The 27323-nt window shown below is 41.7% G+C and overlaps 1 protein-coding gene across 11 annotated transcripts in view; it reads right to left on the minus strand.

The window, feature by feature from the left end:
• Nucleotides 1-27323, minus strand: part of SYT7 (synaptotagmin 7) — a 287146-nt gene that overhangs the window by 133267 nt on the left and 126556 nt on the right. For all 11 annotated transcript variants that reach the window (XM_048484279.1, XM_048484274.1, XM_048484278.1 and 8 more), the window contains exon 2: nucleotides 1192-1295. In XM_048484279.1, coding sequence (XP_048340236.1) covers nucleotides 1192-1295 — 104 coding nt within the window. The remainder of the gene's footprint in view (nucleotides 1-1191; nucleotides 1296-27323) is intronic.

The following is a 27323-nucleotide window of genomic DNA, read 5'->3' on the forward strand; positions in this document are numbered from 1 at the left end:
ATTGCGGCAAAGCTTCCTTTCTCTCCATTTGCTTGTAGTGAGACAAGTGTGTAGAAAGCAAGCCAACTTTCTTTTCAAAGAACTGAAGGGAGAAAGAAAATGGCCTCAAGGAAGAACTCTATAATTAAAAATCTGTCAGTCTTTTAATAATAAAAGCAATTCATATAGCACCATTGAGCATAATTGTTTTGGTTTTAGCATAGGATTGGTGTAACCCCCTTACCTATGGATTATTCTCCAAGTCAGAATAAAAATGGTGTGGGGTTAGGCGTTTATTTGTAGGAAGCAACAGGGGAAGAAGCAGTTTAAAAAACCCTTCACCTGCTTAGCCCCACCCCACCCCATGCCATTCCTCCCCTGTGAAACTTACAGACCTAAAACCTCCACTCTGATCAGGCTCAAATTACACTGAATTCTGTGTTTCTTTCTCTGCATTAAAAAAAATGAGTATTAGCCTACATACCTGGAGAGTTTAAGTGAACAGAAAGGGAACAGACAAATAGGCTGCTTAATGATTTCCCCTACCATCCCTTACCAGCATGAAACCATCTCCCGCAAGCTACCTTCACAGCTTTTAGGTGTAGGGTGTGTGTGTGTGTGTGTGTGTGTGTGTGTGTCCTCCAAAACGTCCTATTGTTAACAGCCTTGTTCAGGTCTTGCAAACTGAGGGCCATGGCTTCCTTTATAGAGCTGGTTTAATATAAACCTTGTGTATTACGAAGAAATTTAATCTACCTTTTTCTTTAGGTAGATCTGAACGGCAGGTGAGCAGCTGTCGAGTTTCTGTGTTTATCTCCACCTGCTTTCCCCTCTCTCAGCCCTTTCCCTTTTCCAGTCCCTTCATCTGCTTGGTTTGGTCTCTTGCTTTATAACTCCTGATCCTTTAATTACTGTTGTTGGAATACAGCTATAGTCCCACTTTAATTGCTGGTGTTATGCCCCAAGCATTTAGAAGGGACTAGGGGGTACCATATAAACACCGTTATTATTATCAACCAGCATTGTAATTAAACTCCTGCCTGACTCGCCTCAGAAGCATGCTCCATTGCAGCCTATTCTGTTCTATTCCAACACAGAGGATTTAGACGTTTCCAAGTTTTTAAACAGCTAGTTTGCCCAGGAAAAGCTTTTTTCCCACTGGTTCTGAATTTCCCCTCTCAGCATTTCTGGCTTCACTCAGTTAAAACTTACCAACTTACGCTGGCACCATTGGCAGATCCCACACAGAACAATGGTGACACTAAGGCTGATGGTGATGATGGCTGAGACCAAAAGGACATCACGGGACGGCAACCCTGAGGAGAGAAAGTCACAAATTAGCTGTGTCAATGTCAGCAATAGCTCCTTAGCCCCACCTCAGAACACTAGTTAGCCTAAGGCCCCTTGAGCTTCTCTGCTTTCTATACTTCCTGTCTCTTAGTAGCCTCTATAAAAGAAAGCAGATACAGGCTACCAGCAGGCTGGTTAATGGATGGGATGAAGACAGAAGCCTGCTATTCATCTGAACAACACTTATTGATTAAAACCTTTAATTGCTCTGAATCCAAGATAAATAATTTCTGACACCTAGAAGCAATTAGAAAACATCTGACAGTTATTCTGGTCCTTCACTGTCTGTTTTAGTTTTTCAAGACAGTGTGAGGACCAGTGAAGGAAATAATAATTCAGGAGATGTCTGCCTGATAGGGATGTTGTCCACCCGAATAGTTAGCTGATCTTTTCACCAAACAGGGCCATTTTTCAACTGATTTTTTTGCACAGCATTGCATCTTCTGCCAGTCAGTTCCTAGCTTAATTGCCTCTGGAAGAGTTTTCTGATTCAGTGTTTGTATGGATATTGATGGCATGAGGTATTTTGTTCTTTGGGGGTGCACATACTGATTAACCTTGCAGTCTCGTTGAAGCATTTAGAGAAAGGAGCGAGTATTTGGGATGTGCTTTGGATTGCTTTAAATCACTCCTTATGGAACAAATTCAAATAGTTGCAGTTGCCGACCAGTTGCCATTAGAGTGAGATTTGTCTTGTAGGGATCCTCAGGATACAGCCATGCCCCACCTTCTGGCTCTATGTAAAACTCTTAGGAGAAATCATTCATAGCTTTGGAATTGGATGCCATCAATATGCTGAAGACACCCAACACTATCTCTATTTTCAGAGACATCTCAGTGATGCCACAGAGGTCTTGAACCACTGCCTGACTTTAAAATAAATTGAAACTGAACCCTGAGAAGATGAATGCTGGTTGGTAAGGCAGAGATTTTGAAGGACACTGTTTCCTATTTCTGATGGGATTAAGCTGATCCTTGCTGACACAATTTAAGGACCTGGAGATTATATTGGTTCACTGTATAGGAAGCAAGTTAATGCAGCTGTGAAATATGCTTTCTTCTGACTTAGTACACCATGGTAACATCAAGACTAGACTTGTTCTTCACAGTGTTCTTCACAAAGGCCTGCTCTTGAAGTCAACTCAAAGACTCTCTAGATCAGGGGTCTGCAACCTGCGGCTCTTCAGATGTTCATGGACTACAGTTCCCATGCTGGCAGCAGGGGCTGATGGGAATTGTAGTCCATGAACATCTGGAGAGCTGCAGGTTGCAGACCCCTGCTCTAGATGGTACAGAATGCCTCGATTTGACTACTATTGTGAACTAGCTGGAGCATGCATATTACACTCATTCTGCAGACACTCAATTTTCTACACATCAGTTACCAGCTTCAATTCAAGGAACTGCTATTACATACAAATTCTCTTCATGGCCTTGGGCCCTCATATCTACAAGATCAGCTCTCCTGCTATGATCTGGCACAATGGATTTGTTCACCTGAACAAAGACTTCTGCAGGTGCCACCCTACAAATGTGGAAGAACAGCAGTGGCCTGTACACATCCATTCTCCATCTTTATCGAATGACCTGCCTGGGAAGGTAAGGAAGGCTCTAACACTTTTGTCATTCCAGAGTAAAGCAGACTTGTTCCAGAGGGCCCTTGTATAAAGGTAATAGGGATATATTAGAAGAAAATAGTTCAGGAGGGCACTTTTATAAAAGGAATGGGGCCTGTAACTGTGTCACTGTGTGTAATATGTATTATCTGTTTGCTGTGTGCATTATCCTACTCTCACTGCTTTCTTTTTATATTTATACTATTTTCTCAATTATTTAACATTTTTCTCAATTATTTAACATTTTCTCAATTATTTAACATTATTTTCTCAATTATTTAACATTATTTTTCTCAATTATTTTCTCAATTATTTAACATTATTTAACATGCTGTGTGAATTCCACACAGCATAAATATAATGTCTATAGGACATTATGAAAAGATCTATTTTGGGATTCTGTGTTCCCACAGCATGGGAGAATGCAAGCATTGTCAGCCAAAACGGATCTTTTCTCCTGCCTGCCGCACAGAGCTGCTGTCAATTTCACGAAGTGCCCGCCATTGTGTGTGCAACAGGAGATTCTCCATGGAGATTCCCCACAGAGGTTTCCTCTGCTTTCAGCTCACCTGTTTGCTATTTCACTGTACAAAGTAAATGAATAAAGTTTGTTTAGCCTGGTGATCCCGAACACGTGTCATTTTTCCTTTTTTTTGTTTGGAGGGGACTGCCTGTGAAGCTACGGCAATGCAAATATGTGCATATTGCAGCTTCTCTAGTCATGTTGCTGTAGCTTCGCAATGTGTAACACACAGTGTTTAACACACTTCTCTGTATGATATACCTCTGAAGTTGCCAGCCGTAGATTCAGGTGAAACATTAGGAACACGGTCTACCAGACCACGGCTACACAGCCCGGAAAGCCCACAACAACCAGTTGAGTATGGCCATGAAAGTCTTTGACAATACAATACAAAGCATTTCCTGTTTGCTGGAGTTTGCTCAGCAGGCAGGAATTGTCCTCAACCTAGGTTGGGGAAAAAAGATTGCTGTTTTAGCAATCTTTGAAAAACCTGGGTTGAGAGAAGTATAATGGGCCTACGTTGTTTTGGAGGAGAGAGCTGTGTGAAGTTCTTCTCCAAAACTATATATAAAGCATCCTATATATAAAGCATCCTAGAGACGTTATATTTGTGCTGTGCACCACAGCATGTCTTTTGTATGTTATGGTTTCAGACTGCTGTAATTCTAGTTCTATTACACCACCTATTATGATTCTCATCCTGTTGATTTCATTGCACTACATTGTGTAATCCCCCTTAATTCTCAGTAAGAAAAGCAGACTATAAATAGAGATAGATACATGATAGATACCCTACAAGTATAAGGTGGGGAAGGCAAGGGTATGCTAGGATACATGTCGCCTCAATGCCTCCTTTTGATGGTCTCATGCTTAACCTTGTGAGGGAGGTGGGGCTGAGAGTGTTCTGAAAGAACTGTGACTAGCCCAAGGTCACCCAGCGGCTTCATGTGTAGCAGAGAGAAAACCAATCCAGATCACCAGATAAGAGTCCACTGCTTGTTTGAAGGAGCGGGTTCTCCAGATTAAAGTCCACCTGCTCTTAACCACTACACTATATTGGTTTAACCCAGGGGTAGGGAACCTGCGGCTCTCCAGATGTTCAGGAACTACAATTCCCATCAGCCCCTACCAGCATGGCCAATTGGCATCCTCTGTTCTATAAACTTTTAGTGGTATAGGAGGTCTCATTTGAACCTAAGTTACTATAGCTCATATCTGTTTCTGTCTAGGGTTGCCAACTGACCTGGAGAAAAAAGTCCTATTCCTTTTAGAGATTTAATTAAATGTTATTTATCATGCAGTGTTGTTTATCAGCATGCAATAAACAGATTCAACTGCCTGTTTCCAGACATTAAGTCTTTATTATTAAAGGGCAGGACCCCCCCCCCCCCTCCCCGGGCTGGTTGTCAATCCTGTGACTTACATTTCTGGTCTCAAGAGGCAAAAGGAATAGAAAACAAATTGCCAGAATGAATTAAATAAGACCCATTTGTGTCAATAGAAAACTGTTTTATGGCCACTTTCTAAGAATTTAGGGGAGTCACCCACACAAAAAGATGAGGTCTACCACTGAAAGTAGACAAAGAGTCAAGAAACCAGGATATTAAAACCATAAATAATAATAGAAAGGTTCTACTCTGCCGTACAGGTTCGAGCATGAGCATGGAATGAGGTAATATTTTTGATGCTTTGTTAGGGCCAGAGGGCAAAAAGACTGAAATGGCAAAAGTGGCAGGCGACATAGCACTTGTTTAGTTAACACACTAGTAGTACAGGCTGCTAAGGAAGATTTAAGACACTGAGTTAATGAAGCAGGGCTATGAAATCCCATAGATATAAATTAATATCCAGTGAAAGGAATGTTTGAACCACAGCAATGTGTTCTAAATTAACTGTAACCTATCATAGAAAAGGGTGAAACTTGGAATATGTAGTATACTTTAAAAAAATTAAAGCACAATGTAACAAGTAAATAGAAGAGCGAACAAAGAGCAACAATAAGTGTTACAGTGCTATAGTAAACATGCTTCTCACTCCAAATCCCATGTTTGCTTCTCTAAATTCAGTTTAATATTTTCTGCTAATCTGTAGAATATCTAAATATCCTGAGCTCGTGGCAAACTCTGTCAAGGAAAACAGTATCAAAGGTATTCATCAGACTGACAAAATGAACAATGATTTATCAGTTATTTCTAGTATGAATAAGTGAAATAGAAGCCTTGGCAATTCTGCTTTAACAATACACTTTTAAATTCATTTAAATATTAGATGGGAGGGGTTAGAGAAGGTGGTTCCCATAAGGTTTCATATAGGCTCAGATAATGTGGAACAGTGTGATTCAGTATTTCACTATGCTGTTTTCTGCTAAACTCCAACAGTCACCCTATAAAGTGGATAAAGTGATTGAAAAGGGAAAATATTTGAAATTTCTCAAATATGTATGTTTCAGATTGTGCTAAGAGAGCCTGCAATATTTTCTTGTCCTACATAATGTTGCCAACCTCCAGGTGGCAGCTGGAGGTTTCCCAGAATTACAACTGATCTCCAAATTACATAAATAACCTCATTCATTTGTTATTGAAAACATTTCTCCCACTTCTCCTGGAAAAAGGGCCTCTAATAAGAACATAAGAACAAGCCAGCTGGATCAGACTCTGGTCCATCTAGTCCAGCTCTCTGCTACTCGCAGTGGCCCACCAGGTGCCTTTGGGATCTCACATGCAAGATGTGAAAGCAACGGCCTTCTGCGTCTGTTGCTCCTGAGCACCTGGTCTGCTAAGGCATTTGCAATCTCAGATCAAGGAGGAACAAGATTGGTAGCCATAGATCGACTTCTCCTCCATAAATCTGTCCAAGCCCTTTTTAAAGCTATCCAGGTTAGTGGCCATCACCACCTCCTGTGGCAGCATATTCCAAACACCAATCACACGTTGCGTGAATAAGTGTTTCCTTTTATTAGTCCTGATTCTTCCTCCCAGCATTTTCAATGTATTCCCCCTGGTTCTAGTACTGTGAGAAAGACAGAAAAATTTTCTCTCTGTCAACATTTTCTACCGCATGAATAATTTTATAGACTTCAATTATATCCCCCCTCAGACGTCTCCTCTCCAAACTAAAGAGTCCCAAATGCTGCAGCCTCTCCTCATAAGGAAGGTGCTCCAATCCCTCAATCATCCTCATTGCCCTTCTCTGCACTTTTTCTATTTCTTCGATATCCTTTTTGAGATGTGGCGACCAGAACTGAACACAGTACTCCAAGTGTGGTCTCACCACTGCTTTATATAAGGGGATGACAATCTTTGCAGTTTTATTCTCAATTCCTTTCCTAATTATCCCCAGCATAGAGTTTGCCTTTTTCACAGCTGCCATGCATTGAGTTGACATTCCCATGGAACTATCAACTAAGACGCCCAAATTCCTTTCCTGGTCTGTGACTGATAGCACTGACCCCTGTAGCGTGTATGTGAAGTTTGGATTTTTTGCCCCTATGTGCATCACTTTACATTTTGCTACATTGAACTGCATTTGCCATTTCTTAGCCCACTCACCTAATTTATCAAGGTCTGCTTGGAGCTCTTCGCAATCCTTTGCGGTTCTCTCCCTATGTTTCCAGACTACATTATCTCAGCAACATATACAGCCTGAGATTTCAGGAGTAATTCTGACCTCGTTGCTACCTCCCGTAACACAGCTACTTTGCCACCACTCTGCTGATTCTGATATAGGAAATAATTACAACAATTCAGTGCAGAGGCATACCGGGTGAAAATGGCACCCGGGGCATGACCGGCTCCCTGTGTCCCCCTGCCTGGTTCCCCATGCCCCCCCCGAGTACCACACTTACAGCAGTCAGCAGGGAGGGCAGAGAGGTTGGGGCTTGGTGGCAGGTGGCTTGGACGGGCGGCTTGGGTAGGTGCTGCAGTGGCAGGCCAGCTCTTGCCCTCCGGGGGTCGGTCTGCTGCCGTGGTGCCCGCCTGGGCTGGCCACTGCCGGGCCGGAGCCGGTCTGCAGGGAGGCCAGGGGGCAGGACTCAGCAAGTTCAGGCAGGCACCATGGTAGCGGGCCAGCTCTTGCCTTTCCTGCCCTACCTGGGTGTAGGGAGGCAGCAGCCGGCCTGCTGGTGCAGTGACCAGCTCAGCTGTTGAGCGGCGGCCCAGCATGGGGGGGGTGTCACTGGGCGCTGGCTGGGTCACCAAGCTGCAAGAGAGGCGGGGTGTGGGGACCTGGCCAGCACCCGGCGTCCCTCCCCACATGATGAAGTGGCATGCGCCCGGGGACTTGGGATACCCGATGTCCCCTTGGGCAGTACACTCCTGATTCCGTGCCCATACATTTCTGTGTCAAGAGACTGCCATAGTGTCTATCACACTGATGTGGGTTGGGTTGCCTTTGTGCAAGTCTCTGCAGGTAAATACCACAGAGAAACAACATCAGACAAGGAAAAATATAGAGAGAAGTCCACCAGAAGCAACTAGATACTAATCCGTTTATACGAGCAGGAATTGAAGGATTGTGACTCTTTAGTTTAGAAAAAAAGATGAGTTAAAGGAACAGAACAGAATATTGTCGAAGACTTTCATGGCCAGATTCAACTGGTTCTGGTGAGTTTTCCAGGCTGTGTGGCCATGGTCTGGTGGATTTTGTTCCTAACATTTTGTTTTGTTCCTAACGCCCGGAAAACCCACCAGAACAGAACAGAGGTTTGAAAAATAATGAAAAGCACAGCCACAGAAAACTGAGCATTCCAACAGATTTTGCTGATACAAGTAAGAAGATGCCCAATTAAATATAACAGCAACAAATTTGCAACTAATGAGAGAAAATACTTTTCTCCTCATATGTCATTAACCTGTGCAGGAATGCTTGGTAATTAGAAAATACTGAAGATAGGGGTCCATGAACATCCAAACTAGCTTATACATTTACACAAATAATCCATCAAAATCTGCAAATAAAGCAATTATGAAACGAAGAGTCACAAAGATTATTTGTCACAAAGAGTCACAAAGTCATTTTTCAAATTTCTAACCTGTCTGTGTTCAATCCGTTGGCCACCTACTAGAGCATAGGTGTCAAACCCGCAGCCCTCCAGATGTTATGGACTACAGTTCCCATCATCCCCTGCCAGATGCTGGCAGGAGATGATGGGAACTATAGTCCATAACATCTGGAGGGCTGCGAGTTTGACACCTATCATCCCCAGTGTCATGGACTGGCATCCTGATTAGAACTGGTTCACTTATTCGATTACAAAAAATGTTTGTTTTCTGTTGAGTGTGGTATATTATGGAAGAATCTTACTTGCTGCATCTCTGCAAAAGTACCTTCACTATTGCCTCATTCTAAATGCAACTGAGTCAGAAATGTCATGTTACTTTTTCAGATACCACCCACACACTTTTAAAAACATTGTACATATTATAATCCCAATGCAGCACGCTTCTGGGTATCTCTGCAAAGGACTGCAGGAAAAATAATTTTCCTGTGGAGGAATAAGTGTTTCCTGCAAATTATGCAGGGGAAAATGGATGTTGTAGGGATGGAGAACCCTCACCTGGATGAGCTAGGCTAGCCAGGTCTCATCCAATCTGAGAAGCTAAGCGGGGTCAGCCCTGGTTAGTATTTGAATGGGAGACCACCAAGGAATACCAGGGTGGCTTTGTAGAGGAAGACAATGGCAAACCACCTCCAAACATCTTGTGCCTTGAAAATCCTACTGGGTTGCCATATGCCAACTCTATTTGACGGCACTTTACACACATGCACAGGGATGGAGGGACAAACCATGTGAGATATTTAAAAACTAAAAAAAGAGAGGAGGAAGCAGATCATAAAGTAACAGGCATGGGTACTAGGAGGAGACAGATATGCAGATGTTCCCTTTTTCCTTCTTTTTGTTTAAAAGGACTGCTAAATGTTAGCATGGTTGAATACAACAGCAGGGAAGCTCTTAGTATGTAAAGAATGGCAAAGCCTATATATAACAAAACAAGACACTTTAAAAGTTCCTCAATTGGTACAGGCCTGGGAGTTACGTCCTTGTCAATGACTTCATCGAACACTATCCAACTGTACTTACTAATGCAACTGATATAACAACAACTTGGGCAGAAGAGGAGACCCACATTTCCTAAGCAACAAAATAGTCTGGCTTTAACTTTGGGAAAATATGTCTTCCCCTCTCAGTCTCTGAAACTATTGTACATTTCTTGTACAACAAAACAACCATCTAGAGAGGCACTTGGATCCCCCTGTTTGAAGGCTTTTGGAATGAATCATCTTTGTTTACTCAAGAGCCTAGGTTTCCCAAAGGATTTTATTAGCTGGCAGACTGCACATCTTTAAAATTATCTGATATATTCAGCAAGCAATAGAAATGCAAAATAAAAGTGTTTACAGTCATTCAATTGTTCTTCAGATTAAAGCAATCACAATGTTAATACAATGCTATTTTGAACAAAGAATGGTTAGGTTAGCCACCATAAAAGATACTAAACCAATAGAAATTTGTTTGAAATAACAATGGCTGATAAAGCAACTGGGAGTAACAGTCTGGGTTGTTTTGAAAATTATATTTTTGGGAACATGATGAGAGTTAATGAGAGTTAATTTAGTTGTCAGGTGTACTGCTTGAGAAGTCAGCACAAAGACAATCTCCGTTTAGAGTAACTAAGGAGCACAGGATCTAGTTTGTAAGAAGAAAATGAGTGTTATATAGCCCTTCCTAATGGCAAGGGTACTCTCTCACACTTTCTCACAACCAGCTGGGTGCCACATTGTGAGAGAGGCAGGGTTATCAGCAGCTGTGAAACCAATAATAATAATAATAATAATAATAATAATAATAATAATAATAATAATAATAATAATAATAATAATAATAATAATAATAATAATAATAATAATAATAATACCATGCTTTACACCCATGCAGTGATACTGATAGATTATACCTTCCCTGGAGATCTGGTGGCAGAGGTTTACTGCAAGTACAGCAAACAGTGGAAGAAAAGAAGCATGCACTGGCCGATTATGTGAAGGAAAGTCAAGAACAGGCATTGATTGAAGTGATGAACAGACATTTGCTGAAGACCCAGAAAACCAAACAAGAATACAGAAAAAAATGTGATTAAAATGAGAACTGAAAGCTGGCACAACAAAGCACTGCATGGCCAATTTCTGGAGAAAATCAAGGACAAGGTGGACAACAAAAAGACCTGGCTGTGGTTAACAACTGGTACTCTAAAAAAGGAAACTGAATCCCTGATTTTAGCTGCTCAAGAGCAAGCCATTAGAACAAATTCGATCAAGGCCAAAATCGAAAAATCCTCACACGATGCAAAAAACACAATACACCAGACATCACCATGATCGAGGACAAGAAAGTGAGCATCATCGACATAGCAGTCCCCAGTGACAGCAGGGTGTAAGGAACCTCAAAGGACTCGAAACAAGTAACTTAGAATAGTTCTTTATTTCATAAACTTCAATGATCACACTACACGGAATGCAGATTCTGACCTTCCCGGGAATAGGCGGCCTCTTTTACGGACAATGGAGCTCCTCCCAGGCCTCCCCAACCCAATTCCCACGATGCAAGAAAAAGCAAGCTTCACACACATATATGATAAGCGCAAAAGCAAGGTTAACTTCGCAGCCACTCTGGGCACACAGCCCAGATCCTGGAATGTTCCAAGGCCAGAATGCCTGAACAGAAACACACATCAACCCCCTACCTTACACAGGGTCATTGAAAAAGAACACGAGAAGGTCACTAGATACCATGATTTGAAAATTGAGCTTCAGCGTCTATGGCACAAACCAGCTGAGGTCATCCCAGTGGTAATCGGCATGCTGGGTTCTGAAAACACTAGGGCAGCACTTGAAACATCTTCGAATTGACAAAATTAACATTGGTCAAATTCAGAAGGCAGCCCTGCTGGGATCTGCATGAATACTATGCCAATACATTACAATTTCCTAGGCCTCTGGGTGAGGCTCGAATTGTAATGAAGGCCAACAACCAGCTAAAGATATGGCAGCTGTGAAATCTACAACAACAACAACAACAACAACAACAACAACAACAAGCACTGCACAGCCAATTTCTGGAGAAAATCAGACAAGGTGGATAATGAAAAGACCTGGCTGTGGTTAACAACTGGAACTCTGAAAAAGGAAACTGAATCCCTGATTTTAGCCGCCCAAGAGCAAGCCATCAGAACAAATTCGATCGAGGCCAAAATTGAAAAATCCTCAGATGATGCAAAATGCAGATTGTGCAAAGAAGCTGATGAAACTGTAGATCATGTCCTCAGCTGCTGCAAAAAGATTGCCCAGACTGAGTACAGAGACACAACTCAGTGGCCAAGATGATCCACTTGAATTTATGCAAGAATTACAACATAAGAACAGCTAAGAACTGGTGCGAACATTATCTAGAGAAAGTAATGGAAAATGAGAAGGTCAAGATCCTGTGGGACTTTCGAATCCCAATGGACAAAGTGTTGAAACACAATACACCAGGCATCAGCAGGGTAGGGCAGCACTTGAAACATCTTCAAATTGACAAAATTAACATCTGTCAAATTCAGAAGGCAGCCCTCCTGGGATCCGCGCAAATACTACGCTGATACATTACAACTTCCTAGGCTTCTGGGTGAGGCTCGAATTGTAATGAAGGCCAACAACCAGCTATGATCTGGCAGCTGTGAAATCTACAACAACAACAACAACAACAACAACAACAACAACATTTAAATTTTGTTAAATACCACAGCTGCCAGTTCTTTAACTGGTTGTTGGCCTTTCATTACAATTCGAGCCTCACCCAGAGGCCTAGGAAGTTGTAATGTATCGGTGTAGTATTTGTGCAGATCCAGGCAAAGCTGCCTTTTGAATCTGACTGGTGTGTTGATTTTGTCGATTTGAAGATGTTTAAAGTGCTGCCCTAGCATTTTTGGAATGGCCTCCAGAGTGCCAATTACCACTGGGACAACCTCAGCTGGTTTGTGTCATAGTTGCTGAATCTCGATCTTCAAATCGTGGTATTTAGTGACCTTCTCATGTTCCTTTTAATCAACCCTGTTGTTACCAGGTATTGCTATGTTGTTGTTGTTGTTGTTGTCCTCCCCCTCCCCAGGGCATTTTCATCATAAAACAATTCAATAGAATAAAAACAATATCCAAAAATCTAACAAGTCTTTGCTGAAAATATAATCTTGATGGCTGAAAAATTCAAAATTAAGACATTAAAATCCCAATGGCCTACACAGAAAGGTAAGGAAAGAAAGAGATGGGAAGGAGGGAGGCCACTAGGTAGTAAAATCATTACTACCTTAACCATGTGCCTGGTGGAAAAGCTACGTCTTACAGGCCCTGTGGAATTGCACTAATTCCCACAGGGCCCAGGTCTCATTTGATGGCGTGTTCCACAAGGCTGGGGCCAGGGTTGAAAGCACCCTGGCCCTGATTGAGGCCAGCTGGGTAGCTTTAGGAATAAGGATAACCAGCTAGCTTTTATCTAATGAGCATAATGCTCTTCAGGAAACAGACTGGGAGAGGCAGTCCTGAAGATATTTCTTAGGGTGTTGGAATGTCAGCTTTTATTCTAAATCTCTAAGGAAGAAACATGTACATGCTAGAGCAGGGGTCTGCAACCTGCGGCTCTCCAGATGTTCATGGACTAAAATTCCCATCAGCCCCTGCCATGCTGGCAGGAGCTGATGGGAATTGTAGTCCATGAACATCTGGAGAGCTGCAGGTTGCAGACCCCTGTGCTAGAGAATGAGAGAAAGAGAGCATACACTGACAGATGCCATCCTAAAGTTCAGTAATATTCAGTTATGAGACTAGATAAATAACATTCAATATGCATGAATAATTAATCTTTGAAATAATCATATATTAATTATTAATATCTCCATATTTTACTCTGAGCTGTTATGTCCTCACCACAGCTTCATAACTTTATTGTGTAATTTTCCACTCACAACCATTTTACAAGAAGAGACGGTAGATTCCATTTAAAGCTATCAGTGGAATCAAGAATTGTCTAAAGGAGTCATGCCTTTAGCATTACAGAGACACTGAAGCTTGTGCTAAATGTTACTGGAATGGGTGGCTGTTACTAAAGGGAGAACTATATTTGCTATTCCAGTCTCTGTTAAAAACCTCCAAAGAAAAAGACTCAACCACACCCTCTGAAACAGCGTATTCCACTGGCAAAAAGGACTTACCGTCAGGAAGTTCTTCCCTTACTTCAGGAAATTCTTCCTAATGTTTAGTAGGAATATCTTTTCTTGTAGTTTGAATCCATTACTGCTTGTTCTAGTCTCTGGAGAAGCAGAAAACAAGCTTGCTCCCTCTTCAACATGACATCCCTTCAAATACTTAAACATGGCTATCATGACGAGAAGCAGAGTGAGGGGAAACTGCGCCCAGGGCGTGCATGCGCCCTGCACCCTTGCCACAGCACCACTCATCCCTGCTCCGCCCCACTCCCACCATGCCCTCTCCACAGCCAGGCCACATCTCCGCCACGGCTCCACCCAGGGCATTGTGCCCCCTGTCCCGTGGGCACTATGCCGCTGATCATGTCACTTCTTAATTTTCTCTTCTCCAGACTAAACATACCCAGCTCCCTAAGTCTCTCCTCATAGGGCATGGATTCCAGACCTTTTACCATTTTGGACATCCTTCTCTGATTGCCAGAACTGGACACAGTATTCCAGGTGAGGTCTGACCAGTGGCATAATGCCAACGGGGCGGAGGGGACACGGGTGCACACCAGTGCATGGGCATGGCAGGGGCATTCTGGTGTGTGGCGGAGGCATTCCAAGGCATTCCAGGGACGAGGGGGCGCACACACGCCCCAGGCGCCATTCACCCTTGCTCTGCCTTTGGGTCTGACCAATGCAGAATAGAGTGGTACTATTACTTATCTTAAATGAGACAATATACTCCTATTGACGCAGCCCAAAATTGCACTGGCTTTCTTAGTTGCCACATTACACTGTTGCCTAATGTACAGCTTGTGGTCTATTGAAACTAGATTCCTTTCACGTGTACTCTTGTCAAGCCTGGTGTCGACCATCTTATATCTGTGCATTTCATTTTTTCTGCCTAAATGTAATACCTTATATTTCTCCCTGTTGAAATTCATTTTGTTTGTTTCGGCCCAACTCTCTAATCTGTCCAGGTCATTTTGAATTCTAACCCTGTTCTCTGGAATATCAGCTACCCCTCCTAATTTGGTGTCATTTGCAGATTTGATTAGCATGCTCTCTATTTTATCATCCCAAATCACTGATCAAAATATTGAATAGCACTGGGCCCAGGGCAGAACCCTGTGGCACCCCACTAGTCATTTCTCTCCAGGATGAAGATGAGCCATTGGGGAGTACATTTGGGTTTTGTTGGTCAACCATTTACAAATCCATCTAACAGCTGCACTGTCTAGCCCACATTTTACTAGCTTGCTTGCAAGAATATCATGGGGCACCTTGTCAAAGGCCTTACTGAAATCAAGGTATGCTATATCAACAGTATTCCCTTCATCTACCACCTTGTCACTCTAACAAAAAGACTGATAAAATTAGTCTGGCATAATTTGTTTTTGAGAAACCCACGATGACTTTTAGTGATTATGGCATTTCCTTCTAAATACTTACAGACTGTTTAATGATCTACTCAAGCATCTTTCTTGGTATTGATGTCAGGCTGACTGGGTGGTAATTGTTTGGGATGGGACATATTACCCAGGGGGACATATGGGGTGAAATGTGGCACCCATTTAGTCAGGGGGGAGAAGCAGAAAATCTGTATATCTATTTACTGTATATCTATTTAGGATTGCTCTCAAAGCGTCTTTCCCAACGCATGCTTACACAGTGCATTCCTCAGAAGAGTCCCTCCAATGGGCTTAGACTGACACCCCTCTCCTTAGCTCTGCTGCCAAAGAAGCCCAAGTCTGCATCCTGCTGAGCCTGCAATCGTGCCAAAAACAGCCTGTGCAGTGCGGTTCAATACAATACAACAACCTTTATTAGGCATATTAAAATAGGCTCCAGAGCGTTACAGACATTCAGTGTGGCTCTTTTAAGAGTGGCCACTGCTCTCCCTTTCACCCTTCTCTGGCTAGAGGGTGGCGCTAATCGTAGAGAGTTCCGGCTCCCAATCGAAGCGTGACTGGAGCAGCACAGAACGTGGAGCTCAAATCCCGCATATAGCAGCCATCCAGGGAGCAACTGGATATGGCAATCTAGTCCACCTGCTGGGGCCTTCTCCTCCCTGACTGACAAGATGGCAGCAGTGATGGTGGTAGCAGGGGTCTTGGGCTTGAGTCTGATGGGTGCCCCCGAGAACTGTGTCTTGGCCTATGCCTTGTACCACTAGAGCAGCTTCTCCTCCACCTATCTGACCAAGTGAGTCCCTTCCCCACCGCCCATCACCCACCTCCACGCAGGCAGAAGGAGGTCCTGGGCCCACCTGCTGCCCCCTCCTCAAATGGCCTGGGGGTGGAGGAAGGGTGAGGGGCAGGTGGGGAGGCGCCCTCAGGAGCCCCCTCCACCTGCCAAGGAGCGGCTTCTCACCAGTTGTCTTGCCTCAGCCCAGCCTACCCTGCGGGGTTGTTGTGGTGGCATTGGGGGGGGGGAAGGGGGGACCCACAGAAACAGCCCCTAATTGTCATTTGGGTTTTCTTTTTCTTTTTTTATTTTTCATAAAGAATTACCAAAGAGGGAAAAGGATATTTGGGAGTTACAAAAGAAAGAGAAAAGGGGGACTGAGGGAAGCTAGAAAATATAAACTATAATAGGGTTTCGTGGATCTGCTTGACAAGTAATACACGGAAGGGAAATAATCAATGATCATATAATCTAATTAGGCTGTAACATTGTTGTAACTAATATTTTAATTATTATAATTAAAATTTCAATAAATATAATCAGTTATAACTAATCATTATAATTAACTATAACTAATATTTTAAACAATTATTATAAGTGTTGTTTTAAACACAGTTTGACAGAATACATGTAATTTTATATAGAGAAAGAAATTCTGCTGAATGCAGTCTGATTCTTCCTTCCCCACACGCCTGCACACCCCTCCTCCTTCCCCCCAGATCCATATACTGACTTCAAGACCAAATGTTGTTTGGTTATGGTGAGAGAGGGCAGCCGCCGAGAGCAGGGGTGGGGAGGGGAAGAAAACTCAGATTTTGCACCAGGCAACGTTTTTCCTAGATATGCCTTTGGTTTGGGACTTCTTTTTTCCCCTTTTTGAAGATGAGGACAATATTTGCCCTCCTTTAGTCTGCTGGTACTTATCCTGTTCTACAGGAATTCTCACATATTATTGCCAGTGGTTCTGAGATTACTTCTGCCAGTTCTTTTAATATCCTTGGATATAGTTCATCAGGCCCTGGAAACTGGAATTCATTTACAGCAATCAAGCATTGCACTACTACCTCTTTATTTATTCTATGCTGGATTTCTCATACTGAATCATCTGCTCCATTTCCTCCCAGGTGACCACTGTTTTTCTTTTGGGAGAAGATTGGAACAAAGAAGGAGTTGAGTAGTTCTGCCCTTTCTCTGTTCCCTCTTAGCATTTTGCCATCTTCTTCACAAAGTGATCCTACTATCTCCATGTTCTTCCTTTTGCTACGGACATAATTTTAAAAGCCCTTTTATTGTTTTCAACTTCTCTAGCAAGCCTGAGCTCATTCTGAGCTTGAGCTTTTCAGACTTTCTCCCTACACATACTGGCTATTTGTTGGAATTCCTCTTTAGTGATTCACCTCTTTTTTCCATTTCATGTACATATCCCTTTTAAATCCAGATCAGTTGAAAGTTCTTTAGACATCCATCCTCGTTTCTTTGGATGTTGCCCATTTTTTCTCCTAATTGGAACTGCTTGAAATTGTGCCTTCAATATCTCACTTTCAAGAAACTCCCATTCATCATGTGCTCCCTTCTCTTTTAGTGTTCTTAACCACAGAATCACACCCTGTAGTTCCCTAAGCTTACTAAAAATCAGCTTTCTTAAAGCCTAGAATACATGTCTGACTATGCTTGGCTTCCCCTTTCTACTGTATAACAAAGTCCAGGAGAGCATGGTCACTCCCACCTAAGGATCCCACCCCTTCCACCCATTAATCATGTTGTCAGCGTTGGTTAAATCAGATCTAAAATAGCTGATCCCCTTTTTGCCTCTTCCACTTTCAGGACAATTACATTGTCAGCAAGAGAAGTAATTTTTTGGACCTTATTCTCTTGTCAGATTTTGAATTCCAACCAATATCAGGATAATTGAAATATCACATTATGACTGCATCTTTCCTTTCTAAAAGTTTGGTCATCTGTTCCAGGACGGTATCAAGCATTGTGAGGAAGGAAAGAAAAAGAGTCCAGGGCAGCTGCTGAATGCAACAGGAACCAGCAGGAGGAGCATCTGGTGTGATCTTATGCCTCACTGGCTGTTTCTGCATAGTCAAAATATCCTAGGTTGTGCTTGAAAAATGTCCCCGTGCAGCCAAGAATTCCAAACAGTTCCCAGAGCTAAAGTGGGCCTGCTCCAGTGTTGCCCCATGATATTTCCCTTACCCCAGGATTTTCAAAAACTGCCAGTTTGGAGGTTCTTTTAAAAAATCCCAGTGTGACCCTGCTTGGTCCTGCTACCATACAAAAACCAATTGGGAGCAGGATCGGTTTATTTTTCCCGCTCAGCCACCATATCTCCCCACCTGAAGTTCATTCAAGCTGCTGCTCAAAAACAACAGCCAATCAGAATGCAGGACACTGGGCACACTCAGAGATGTTTGCAGCTGCCATTCAAAAAACAACAGCCAGTCAGAATGCTGGACACCAGAAATGCTCAGATATGCTTCCGAAGTAAATACAGAAATCCCAGGCTCGTGTGGAAGAAACTGAAGTACCCCCCCCGTTTTCAATGGATTCCTTCAAAAAGTGGTCAACTGTGAGGACAGACATCCTGGGATAAAATAGACCCAGGTGCGCAATTTTGCCATGTGGAAATGACCCAGGAAGGTTAATTATTCCCCATGCCCATGAATCCAGAGTGTATCCAAATTGTGGCTGGCTCAAATAGAGTGAATATAACTCATATGTTGAATGCAAAGTCTACTGTGTTGAATTTTAACCTTGGAACTGTTCTGTTTTTTTTTATTCAAGCATAAATAGCTTCGAGGGATAGTACACAATATGGCCATATTGCTGACAAGGATGACAAAGAACCAAGTACGCTTCCTCATGACTTCCACAAAGTGTAGCTACGCACTGTGGGGAAAGCTGGGCCTCAGAGAAGGGAGATTTTATTTCACTAGGCATGAATGCCTGTCAGGGGCTAGGTTCTTATACTTCTCTAAGATTTGTGCTCCTGTCCGTATAGTTGCCCTGCTTGTTGTTCCTACCTATGTCGGTAGGAAGTGCAAAGTGTGTTTGTCTCTATGTCACAAATTACAGGTTTTAGCTTAGAGAGGGAGTAGAATTAGTACCAATGCTGGAGATTGCTGTGTAATTTAACTGCCAGAAAGACAGTAGGGCTGGAAAGCCCTTGCTTATTACTCTCTGCAGGGATGGGGGGAAATGGGGAGTCACTTCCATCTCCCCAGGTTGAACTTAAGGCAGCAAAAAGCAACAAGAAACAACACTAGCGCACAACACTGCTCCTCTGTGTTATTAAATGTAATTTAGTTTATCTTAAACATGTACCTCTCTTTAACATCTTTTGGATTAGCAAGGATTTTAAAACAAAAAAATAAAACGGATACAGGAAAATGACTGTCCAGTTCAATGCCAGCATACTAAATCAGCCGAAGAGTGAGGACCATATGGATGCAACACTTAACATGCTATCATCATCATCCTTTACATGCCACAAATTCATGTGGCACAAAACAAACAGGCTTTGGGATCCTAATTTCACTGCGCAGGCATCTAGTCGCCTTGTCCTGTGTGTTTAAGAGTACATTCTCAGAGAACATCCATATGTTCAGGCTGCACAGGCTTATTTGCATGACTCTTCCACATGCTCCCTAGTTCTGGATGTGCTGTTTAAAGTCCATATTTCCTCCAAGGGCATGTGACAAACCTTTGTTCACATCTGTACTGTGCTACATCATTTCCAGCGAATTGTGTTATGAAAGCAGCTATTTTTGTTCTGCACTAACAAAAGCTAACCATTCGAATTAGTAGAAGGTAGCAAGGGGCACATGTACTATGGTCTTTGCAAATGATTAAAAATTGAATGATAAAATGACTATCTTTTTGGATATATCTATGACAAGTGGCAAGTCCAGCTGCTAATTTCTATGATGGGTTAGCTGCACTTTCACAGAAACTTATATTTCCATCAGAGATCTCCAAGCACTTCATTGATCAGCAAGCCTGGCACTAGAATTCTCCTGACAATACTTTGTCTTAAGATTACCTTAATCAAGGACACCTTCGCTTCACTATAAGCTGCACAGAGGGTTGCTTACCCAGCTTACTTTCCTCATTTCAGTCACTTTATTATACTCTACCCTCAGTGTAAGGCAGTAAGCAATTTCACAATGTATACAAACAAGCAATTGAGGAGATGGTTCCTCCAGAGAGAAAGAGGAAATAAAACACAGTGGCACATTTTATGCTGCTGTGACCAGTGTCATACACCCACCCGATTCTCCATTTCAAACCTCCCCTTTTCTAACCAAATTGGCTTGCTCAACATCGGCAACAGGAAGAAGAAATGGCATCTATTCTGGGTCAAACAAAACCACAACAGCTTCTGACAGAAAACAGTAATAGCTTGTTTGCCAGTTTCCCGGGCTACTCTTTTAGACTGTGTGACCTGATTTCATTCAAAGAAGCCAAATACCTGCTGCTCTTAATGCCTTCAGCTTGAGCATTCATAAAAAGCCAGCCATAACTAGCTTGCCTCCTGCTAAGTGGGAAGTTATAAATAAAAGTCAGGTCTGAATGATCTGAACCCAGCAAAATGATCTGTAGGAAAATGTGTCTCCTTTCCCCCTTCAGTTGCATGTTTTAAAAGAGCCAAAAGGAATTTTATCAAGCTGTGTGTACGTGCACACGAACACACATATTTCTAAAGTAGCTGCTGAACTCAGGGGGAAAAAACAGAAGAAGAAACTTCTGCCCAAACAGTCTCATTCTTCTTAGTGACCATGAAGGAAACTGCCTTCTCAGCCATAAGCTTGGTGTCCCTCATAAATCACCAAGCCAAATGGTATTTATTGCAGAGTTCAGAAGGCATTCATTCAAGAGCAAAGTAATGGGACCACCTACAAAAAGGTGTAATTCATCATTAAAAGCAGCAATTTTACCAGTGCACTGGAGCGTGGCCAGTGCCATGTTCCTTTTATAACAAAGATGCTGCGGGTGATGCTGGCAATTATAGATTGGAGATTTTTTCATCAGTGCTCGAAGAGACCAGAAAGAACCCATTACAGAGGGAGCTGGGACTAAATCTTAGTCTCACAGCAGATTATTTAGAGCAATGCTAGAAACAGAATTCTGACCTTCAAATGCCTGTTTTTAGGTATCAGAATTCCTTATTAAGGAACACATGTTGAAAGTGTTCCTTCTACACACATACACACACATACAAACAAATTTAAGTTATACTTTCATAAAGAAAGAATATGTAAAACGTTGGTAGTCCTCTCTTTCAGAGATAACGTTTACACTCTATGGCAAATCTTTGCAACCATCAGCTGGACAGAGTGCAAAGAACAATGCTCATTTTGCATAATCTCATCTCTAATAGACATAATAAAGCAGCCAAATGATCAAATGGTACATTATACATTGTTTAATTTCCTTCAGTATTCTGTTTGAATATAGCTGAATATAATTTTTAATTATTCAGGTAGGTACTGTGGTATAGGAGAATAGGCCTAAAAATTGTATTTGATATTTAAAATGTATAATGGATCTATACAGCCAATGTGACCAAAGATTCAGGAAGGTTTTTCTCTCTCTAGGCCAAGTGCTTAGCAGTTAGATGCTGGCAAAAGCTCATCACTAAAGAATGTGAGGGACAGCGTGGTACATGGTTCAGAGGTCAGAAGTCAAAGGAGACATAAAACTTGTAGGAACAGTGAAATTATATTTTTCTATATTTTAATGAACACTGAAATAATAGTGAGATATATGAAAGGTATGCATAGATGTAATCTAATACTATCACAAATTATAGATATTGTTATAATCATTTTTAACCTTTTAAATGAATAAGTTATATAATTGTTAAATCTTTTTACACTGGAGAAGCCTCCCTCTTGATATGCTCATCCCCCAGGAATTCAGGGGTGTGTCTTGAGAAAAGCCAGACACCCTTTAGCTCACTGCGAAGGGAGGGAGCTGTCTTTGTTCAAGGAAAGCAGACCAGTCATTTTGATTTTAGTTTACCTCATGAGGGCTGGATCTTGGAGAAATATAATACTGGGTATGTATGTATGTAAAGAGGAAGGATTTGAATTGTGATGTATATATTCTTTGTATCTGTAAAAGATAAAGGTCTTTGTCTAGCTGGGTGTGACTCTTTTACAGACACCCTGTGAATAATACATTAAAAATTAATTTTTCTTTCTTAAAGCCTGAGTCTTTGGTATTTTTACTTCATCAGTCTTTCAAAAGGTAACCGAGCGGGGCTAAATATAGAGTTTATTGCCCCAGAGTACCTCAAATGGACCAATTTCCTCCCACAACCTTCGCCAGTGACAATATTGTTAGTGTAGAGAGCAGTGACTGCAATGGCGGCGCCCGGGGCAAGCCGCCCCAGATGTCCCCATTGCAGCTAAGCCTCTGGTACAAAGTGTCCTCCCCCACCCCATCTTGGTGGATGGAGGTGAGCTCTGAATATATTTCATGTTCTTCCTACATTCAGAGTTGGGAATGCAGAGAGGAGAAGAAGGGATGTATAATGATTAAACAATCAATCCCTAGATCTAGATACTAAAGGAAGCATAATTCTGGTCAGCACCAAGTCAGAGAAATGTGCAGCCATACACACATCTGGAGTCAGATGGTATTTCCATCACGTCAGGGTCTCTGAACTCAATAACTTGAGTTGGAGCTTGCACGTAGAGGCTATTGCTCTCTAGGCCCCATAGAAATGGAAAGCTGGGTTCCTGGTATTTATATCAAGCCTGACCAATCTTGAGGCTTTGTCCTGCTTTATGATGTCATATATCATTATTCTTTTCTGTTTGGAAAGAACACAGAAGTTAAAGCACACAAATGGAAATTCCCAAGGCTAGATCCTAGCATCAGCTTGTTTCAAACTCCAGAATTCCAGAAAATTGTCTAGAACAAAATGCAGAGTCATATTCTTATTCCAGAAACAGTTCTTAATCTAACAAAGGAAGCAAGGTCTATCCAGTTGGAATATCAATATATAAAAGGTGAGAACAAACAAGAGTCCAGAACTTTGTCTTATTGTGCTGTGGATAAACCCAGAAAAACACAAGACTTTTCTGTGCTTAAACTATAAGCTACTTATTGAAAAAAAGCTCAAATTTAGAAAACAAACATATATTTACATTCATCTTGGTTTGGAGGTGGAGAAAGGGCCTAATTCCTCCTGAGTTCCTTCAGAATACTGAAGCAAACTGGCTAAATCTGAAAATAACCTATCTCTGCTGATTTGGAAAGAATGCACATATGATCCCTTCATAAATTCAGACAGTATATATAGGGGCAGTGGGATCAAGCATGCTGGCCTCACCCCCTACCTCTACATGATCACTGGGTCATAAGACCATATATATGTGTGTAGGTTCTCTTCCTTTGATTAGGAACACTTGGAAAGCAGCAACAATCACACATAAGTGAGGGGTAGAATCACCACACTTATACGTGTCTTGCCTGTATACAATAATTGATCACATAAGTATTGTAGATTCCAAGTACGGTCTCTGCTGGCCAAGTCAGGATTATCCAAAGATTATTTAAGGAGTTTTGATAATGTAGCTGCTAGATGCTTAAACAAAGATTATTGGACATAGCTAGACAAGCAGATAATGGGTTACTTAGTACCATGAGTTCAGCTACTCTTTATAAGCATCTTATTTCTGTCCCTATAGTTTGTGTGTCTTATCTTGATGACAGATTATAGAAAGGAATTTACTAGGGCTAGGATGGATAATCTACAATTAGCAGGAGTGAAGGGCCACTACAATAAGATCCCATTTGAGAATTGAATGTGCTCCTGTGATCACAAATCCTCTGAAGACTTGGCTCATATTACATTTCACTGTCAGAGATTTATCACTTTTCAGGAGAAGTTTCTTAGAAATATTTTACAGTGTTTGCCAGGAAGATCAGAGCAAAATAAGTTAGTTGTGTTATTGGCAGATAAAGACAGATGGATTACAATGCAAATATTAAACCTCGTAGCACCAGTCATTAAGACTCAGTTAAGATTACTGAAGTAAATTAATTTAATAAGATCTTAGATATGATTAATTAGATTTCATATGATTTTATAGATTTCATGAATTTAGATTTATTTTCAGGAGTGTGGTAATTTGTATTGTTCAAACTGGTCAAATTATGTAATAGTTTATGACAATACTGCTATTGTAATTTATTGTATTTTCTTTTGTGTTGTAGTGTTTGCTATGGCTATGCTGAAGCAATAAAGCTATTGATTGATTGACTGACTGAACGTGTGATGAGAACATGTGCACACGGCTATAGTGTTGCATCCTCTACAAAGCTTGTATGGAGAAAACTGCTGATGTGTGGTAAAATATATATGCCTGTGTTTTGCTTAAGAAATCTTCTGCAATCCCAAGCAGCCTGTTACTGCTAAAGTCTTGGGGCAGAAAGGATTGGGGTCACTCCCAGAGCCACTAGTGGCACTGGTTCAAGATCCAGTTTAGCTTCCAGGTTTCACAGTGGCTTCCAGAGGAGAAGGCTGGAATGGTTTTCTAACCATCCTGCTGCATCTAACTTTGTGAAATTCTTTGATGAAAAGGAGAGACATAGACAGACAGAAAGACAGGCAGACGTCTTTCCTTGACTTTCTAGCACAGAATGCTGCTTGGAATAATTCTGATGAAACATTCAAGAGTTTAACCTAGAAGAGGTTCAGAGATCTGTTAGTTTATGTGATGTACACCTTAGAATAAGGCAAATCTGTTTTGATTATTAAAAGCAGTGGTTCTCAACCTGGAATATGCATAGCCCCAGGGACACATGCCAGAGCACAAAAGGGTATGTGAAAAAAGTTACGTCATGGGTTTGCTAATATGGAGGTACAATTTCAGGGAAATGGGTTGCCAAGGGGTACACGAGTGAAGAAGACTAGGAACCACTGATCTAAAGAAAGTAAAAAAAACTGGTGTGATTAAAACACACTGGACTCTGAATAGTAAAAATGTTCTGGTTGGTAAAGGCTTGCCTGTTTATCAAAAATGGATACATGAAAAGTTTCCTCTAGAAAATAAAATTGGAGTAATTCATGTTAAAAACAATCCTTAAGCAACAAGGAAGATAAATAATAGATTAGACTCCTGAAGACAGCAGTGAGGTATTTATGTCAAGAGAAGATATGTTCCGAACACCCTCTAGTCAGTTAACCTTGATATGTTGATGATGAGAAAACTTTAAGCACATGTCCCAACATCCAGGCCCAGTTTCTTTGGTTTCCACCCACTGCCCCAAGTGTATTGCACAATAATCCTACACAGCCTTACACTAAACGCAGGGATATAGAGGGTATCCTTTGTTCAGGATAGTATCATTGGTTTTGCTCTGCACATTAAATTAGCAGGCTGTTCTAAAATGAGATCGGAATAGGTTGTACCCTGTTTCTGCACCTTGCCAAAAACACTTGGGATGATAAATTATTAACAAGAAGGCCAAGGGATGCAGACTTTTGTGAGAATCTATAGTTACTAATTCCACAGGCGTAGCTGTCTGTTACAAAAGAAATTGTCTGGTACTTCAAAAAGCAATAAGTTTTTAATACAGAATAAGCTTTCATGGACTAACATTTGCTTCATCAGATGAATGAGGTAGATCCTCATTTGATGAAGATCTGAATGCGGTTATGAAGAGAAAAAATGTCAACAGCAGAGTTAAAGGGTCATAAAATGCAAGAAGTCTACAGAGTGGTGTAATTATAAAAAGTTCAAATATAATCAAGCACAGAGAACATTCACAACAGCCATTACGAGTGGTCACAATCTCCCTAGCTTGTAGCAGGCTCAGCAGTGCTTGATTTCACTTGAGATCCTCCTAATATGAAAAATGAATAATACAGCAGGCCTCTCTTAGGACCAATTACATGGGGGTACTTGGCACTCTAACACTTAATCTTTGAAAAAAGTGAACATATGGGGCCCCAATTTGGATCAGGATTATGGTCTGTGGGGAGAAAAAGCTTAAGCCTTTCCCCTTGTGCAGTATTCCTTAGTCTTAGTCTGTTTCTCCACCCACCCACCCACCCCCACCCCCGGAAGAATGCTTGTATAATGTGACCTTTTATTATCTTGTTTTATATAATGTGACCCTTTATTGTTATTGAACAGGAGCAAGATTGATTTTCCTTGTTGGTTCCTAGTAGCTTCCTTCAAAGCTTATCAAGGGTTCTTCAATGAGAAGATTATTAATGTCTGTAGGAACTCCCTGAAATAAAGTGCCAGGTACCAGGTGGGCTCAAAAAAACACACACCTGTGGGCTTGTGTGCCAGTTGATTTACCTTTCTTTGGAGGATGTTACTAGACCACTCTACAAGCCACCACAACCCTCTCCTCACCTTAGCCAGCTGAGGAACCACACCTCCACTGGAGGGATTTGGTGAAAGCTACTGGAATCAGTTGACTGAGGGGTCAGCTGAACCCAGACATAATCTAGAAGTATAAAGCTGCTGCCTCAGTGCTAGGCTGTTCAATCTGAACAATTCACCTGTGGTAGGATTCTGTTAACTCTCGTGGTATTGACTTTTGACTGCTGCCTGCTTGACCTTGCTTTTGCACTGACTTGCAAATTCTGACTTCTTCTTGTATTTCTGCCACACTTCTGCCTAATCTTAGACTAGTTCTGTGGATTCTGATTTCCAGTCTGACTCTGACTTTGATTCCGCTGTGCCATAAACATTGATTGCCTATCTCTGACCTTTCAGCTATCTGACCCCTGGCTTGGCTTGGGATTCTTCTCTCTTGCCCTATGAGCTGCATGCTTCAGCATTTGAGAATCAGATTGTAATCCTCTTTTGACCTTTCTCTACAGTGTGCATCCAAATAAGAATGTTAGGTATGTCCAAGTCTCAGTTCAGGAGGGGCTCAGGAGGTTTGGTCCATGTTCCATTTGAACTGGGCACATCCCAGAACACACCCCAGAGTTCTTTGCAATGCAGAGCTGTGCAGTGGTTTCTCAGGGGTTGAAAAGTGTTTCATGAAGGTAAACTAAAAACCACTGAAGTGTTAGAATATGTCACAAATAATTATCTTATAAGTCAATATGTATGGAAATAGCTATCCATTCCTGTTCAGTAAAAGCAATAATCTATAGCATATATATAGCACATGGTTAGCACAGAATGCTTCTTTGTAACAACAATCAGAATACCCATCAGTTTGTATTGTGAGCTTTGAGTGTGCATATGCATGGCTTGCATAAAGCCAGAAGCAATGATGAAGATGTTTATTAATAGTCTAGGGGAGGAAAGAGCAATGAGGTGGCAAATGCTGCTACTGACCCAGTGATTCAGGTTAGCAGAAGCAAGAAAAAGATCGACAGAATGGACCTAAAATAGAACAAAATTGGAGAAGGCCAACCACAAGTGACACTTTGGACTGGCCAAAACAAAAAAGATA

Source organism: Sphaerodactylus townsendi, linkage group LG02, assembly GCF_021028975.2.
Source record: "Sphaerodactylus townsendi isolate TG3544 linkage group LG02, MPM_Stown_v2.3, whole genome shotgun sequence".
In the NCBI taxonomy this organism is placed as follows: Eukaryota; Metazoa; Chordata; class Lepidosauria; order Squamata; family Sphaerodactylidae; genus Sphaerodactylus; species Sphaerodactylus townsendi.